Raw genomic sequence first — 4,263 nt, forward strand, 5'->3', positions numbered from 1 at the left:
CTTCTGAAAATAAAGCATAACTCCTTTAAACTGAACACTATGCACGCGCACACACACACACACACATACACACACACACACTTCCAGTCATCAGACAGGAGGGAATAAAAGGCATCTGAACACACACACACACACACACACACACACACACACACACACACACACACACACACACACACACACTTCCAGTCATCAGACAGGAGGGAATAAAAGGCGACACAGTCGGCTTTGTGGAGCTTTTGAGATGTTGTTGCAGCTTTTATTTTCCAGCTGAGTCACCACCACCACCCATTACACTGATGGAGCGGGGTCAGAGGTCACAGGAGGGGGGGGGGGGGGGCGGTTTGAAAGGGGTCAGACGGTCCTCACAGGACCCGGCGAAATGTACCGCGGACAGGAACACGGGCAGCAGACGAGCCTCTCTGATTGGCTGTGGGCAGCAGACGAGCCTCTCTGATTGGCTGTGGGCAGCAGACGAGCCTCTCTGATTGGCTGTGGGCAGCTGTACTTCCTGTCCTCGGGGACTCGACTCAAGTGCAATTCTGTGCTCACAGTCCTGATCGGCACTTATGCCGCATGCTCACACCCGGAGGGGTCGGGGTGGGGTCGCGGAGGGGTCACGGAGGGGTCGGGGTGGGGTCACGGAGGGGTCGGGGTGGGGTGGGGGAGGCCTTATGCTAGTCCTCTCTGCAGGCCAGACAGCCCAAAGCATGCACACAACACAGTAGAGACAATTAGAAACAAAAAACATGACAGAAAAATAAATACATTTGGGATTAAAAAAAAAACCTTAATACATTACTTTAAGTTCATCTTTGTTTTTTTTTTTTTTGTTTTTTTTGTTTTTTTAAATGTCTTCTACTTTTATGTGTTTAATATATATATATATATATATCCTAAACACACAGCACTTTGTACAATTTGGTTTACCAGTTCTGGGTCTTGTTAGCAGGGGCAGGGGACAGGGGGTTGGGGGGTTGGGGGGGGGGGGTGAGTAAGCCCCTATGGGTGGGGTGGGGGGAGGGGGCATACAGCAACATAGGTAGGCACGAGGTGAGGGGGGGGGGGGGGGGCAGGGGGCATTTGGGATAGCTGGGAGGGAGGGAGCAGGTCCGTCATCCCTGATTGCCATTTGCCATCAGAGGAGGAGAAACAGGCTCAAGCTCCTCCTCCTCTTCTTCTTCTTTTTCTTCTTCTTGTTTCTCTTCCTCTGCTTTTCTCTACACTCACTCTACTCGCTCTCTCTCTCTCTCTTTCCTGTGCCCTGGGGGAAATCTCTTGGCGGGAGTGTGAATGGACAGATGAGAAAGGATAACCCAATAGAGGGGCTGAGATAGTGAAAGAGTTAGAGAATGATAAAGAGGGGAGAGAGAGAGATGGGGGTGGAGGGAGAGAGAGAGAGAGAGAGAGAGTGAGACTGAGAAAGAGAGAGAGAGCAAGAGAGAGAGAGAGAGAGATGGGGTGGAGGGAGAGAGAGCGAAAGAGAGAGAGAGAGGTGGAAGGAGGAGAGAGCGAGTGAGAGAAGGAGAAAGAGGTCGAGGGAGGAGGAGAGCGCCCATGGCTGAGGAGAGAGGAGGTGTGAGGAGGAGAAGCACTATCTCTTATCTGAGGAGAGAGGAGGTGTGAGGAGGAGAAGCACTATCTCTTATCTGAGGAGAGAGGAGGTGTGAGGAGGAGAAGCACTATCTCTTATCTGAGGAGAGAGGAGGTGTGAGGAGGAGAAGCACTATCTCTTATCTGAGGAGAGAGGAGGTGTGAGGAGGAGAAGCACTATCTCTTATCTGAGGAGAGAGGAGGTGTGAGGAGGAGAAGCACTATCTCTTATCTGAGGAGAGAGGAGGTGTGAGGAGGAGAAGCACTATCTCTTATCTGAGGAGAGAGGAGGTGTGAGGAGGAGAAGCACTATCTCTTATCTGAGGAGAGAGGAGGTGTGAGGAGGAGAAGCACTATCTCTTATCTGAGGAGAGAGGAGGTGTGAGGAGGAGAAGCACTATCTCTTATCTGAGGAGAGAGGAGGTGTGAGGAGGAGAAGCACTATCTCTTATCTGAGGAGAGACGGAAAGACACAGGAATGACATTAAACAATAACATTCAAAATACAAACATCATCATCACTTTAACACTCTGCACTGTTTGTTAGACTGTTACAAGCTAAGGCAGTACACACACACACACACACACACACGCACACGCACACGCACACGCACACGCACACGCACACGCACACGCACACGCACACACACACACACACACTGCAGGTACCTTTCCCGTCCTCGGAGTCCATTGCTGGGTCTGCTTGCCTTTGGCGGAGAAGACTGAAGTACTTGGTCTCCATGTCCTGGGAAACACAAGAACCAGAGCCTCAGCTTTAGAATACAGACAGACAGACACACACACACACACGCACACACCCCTACACACACACACACACACACACCACCCTACACACACATCCATTAGTCTAACATAAAACACACCCTTGAACACACACACACCCACACACACACACGCACCCCTACATACACCTACACACACACACACACACACATAGCATATACACACACACACACCCCTACACACACATCCATTAGTCTAAGATAAAACACACTTTTGAACACACACACACACACACACACACACACACACCTTGAGCTGGTTGAGGTTGGCCTGCAGGGTGCGGAGGTGTGTGAAGACCTGTCGGCTGAAGGTGGAGATGCTTCCGGTGGGGTACCCCGAGGGGCAGCGCAGGCTGATGCCCGAGTCGCCCACACACCCGCGGGACAGAGCCAGGCCCTTGGCCCCCGCACCCACCACCCCCACCGACCCCGCCAGCTCATCGTCCGTGCTGCTCTCCCTCGAGCCCCCGAAGCCCTCCAGCACCAGGTACCCAGCTATGGGACGAGAGAGAGAGGGATGGAGAGAAGAAGAAAGGAGGAGAGAGAGAGAGAGAGAGAGAGAGAGACAGAGAGAGAGAGAGAGAGAGAGATACAGACAGAGAAGGAGAAAGGAGGGGTGAGGGAGAGAGAGAGAGCGAGAGAGAGATACAGACAGAGAAGGAGAAAGGAGGGGTGAGAGAGAGAGAGAGAGAGAGAGAGGAAGAAAGGAGGAGAGAGAGATACAGAGAAGAAGAAAGGAGGAGAGAGAAAGAGATACAGACAGAGAAGGAGAAAGGAGGGGTGAGAGAGAGAGAGAGAGAGGAAGAAAGGAGGAGAGAGAGATACAGAGAAGAAGAAAGGAGGAGAGAGAGGGATACAGAGAAGAAGAAAGGAGGAGGAGAGCGAGATACAGACAGAGAAGGAGAAAGGAGGGGTGAGAGAGAGAGAGAGGAAGAAAGGAGGAGAGAGAGAGATACAGAGAAGAAGAAAGGAGGAGAGAGAGAGAGATACAGACAGAGAAGAAGAAAGGAGGGGTGGAGAGAGAGAGAGAAGAAGAAAGGAGGTGAGAGAGGGATACAGAGAAGAAGAAAGGAGAGAGAGAGAGATACAGAGAAGAAGAAGGAGGAGAGAGAGAGATACAGAGAAGAAGAAAGGAGGGGTGGAGAGAGAGAGAGAGAAGAAGAAAGGAGGTGAGAGAGGGATACAGAGAAGAAGAAAGGAGGGGTGGAGAGAGAGAGAGAGAGAAGAAGAAAGGAGGTGAGAGAGGGATACAGAGAAGAAGAAAGGAGGGGAGAGAGAGATACAGAGAAGAAGAAAGGAGGGGTGGAGAGAGAGAGAGAAGAAGAAAGGAGGTGAGAGAGGGATACAGAGAAGAAGAAAGGAGGGGTGGAGAGAGAGAGAGAGAGAAGAAGAAAGGAGGTGAGAGAGGGATACAGAGAAGAAGAAAGGAGGGGAGAGAGAGATACAGAGAAGAAGAAAGGAGGGAGGAGCGATATAGACAGAGAAGAAGATAGGAGGAGAGAGATACAGACAGAGAAGAAGAAAGGAGGGAGGAGCGATATAGACAGAGAAGAAGATAGGAGGAGAGAGATACAGACAGAGAAGAAGAAAGGAGGGAGGAGCGATATAGACAGAGAAGAAGATAGGAGGAGAGAGATACAGACAGAGAAGAAGAAAGGAGGGAGAGAGAGAGAGAGAAGAAGAGAAGAAGAAAGGAGGGAGAGAGAGAGAGGGAAGAAGAAAGGGTGGAGAAGGAAAGTCAGTCACAGGAGATAAGTAGCAGATCAACTTTTTGTACTCTTACCTTAAATGGTGTGTGTGTGTGTGTGTGTGTGTGTATGTGTGTTTAACAGATCACAGACTATAAAGTAGTAAAGTGTGATACATT

At 50.5% G+C, this 4,263-nt stretch overlaps 1 protein-coding gene across 5 annotated transcripts in view; it reads right to left on the minus strand.

The window, feature by feature from the left end:
- Positions 1-1,074: 1,074 nt before the first annotated feature.
- Positions 1,075-4,263, minus strand: part of arhgef12a (Rho guanine nucleotide exchange factor (GEF) 12a) — a 75,537-nt gene continuing 72,348 nt past the window's right edge. For all 5 annotated transcript variants that reach the window (XM_080855274.1, XM_080855273.1, XM_080855272.1 and 2 more), the window contains 3 exons: positions 2,647-2,891; positions 2,263-2,338; positions 1,075-2,045 (listed from right to left, as the gene is read on the minus strand). In XM_080855274.1, coding sequence (XP_080711400.1) covers positions 2,035-2,045; positions 2,263-2,338; positions 2,647-2,891 — 332 coding nt within the window. In that variant the 3' untranslated portion in view covers positions 1,075-2,034. The remainder of the gene's footprint in view (positions 2,046-2,262; positions 2,339-2,646; positions 2,892-4,263) is intronic.

This window comes from Sprattus sprattus (genome assembly GCF_963457725.1).
Source record: "Sprattus sprattus genome assembly, chromosome: 17".
Classification (NCBI taxonomy): Eukaryota; Metazoa; Chordata; class Actinopteri; order Clupeiformes; family Clupeidae; genus Sprattus; species Sprattus sprattus.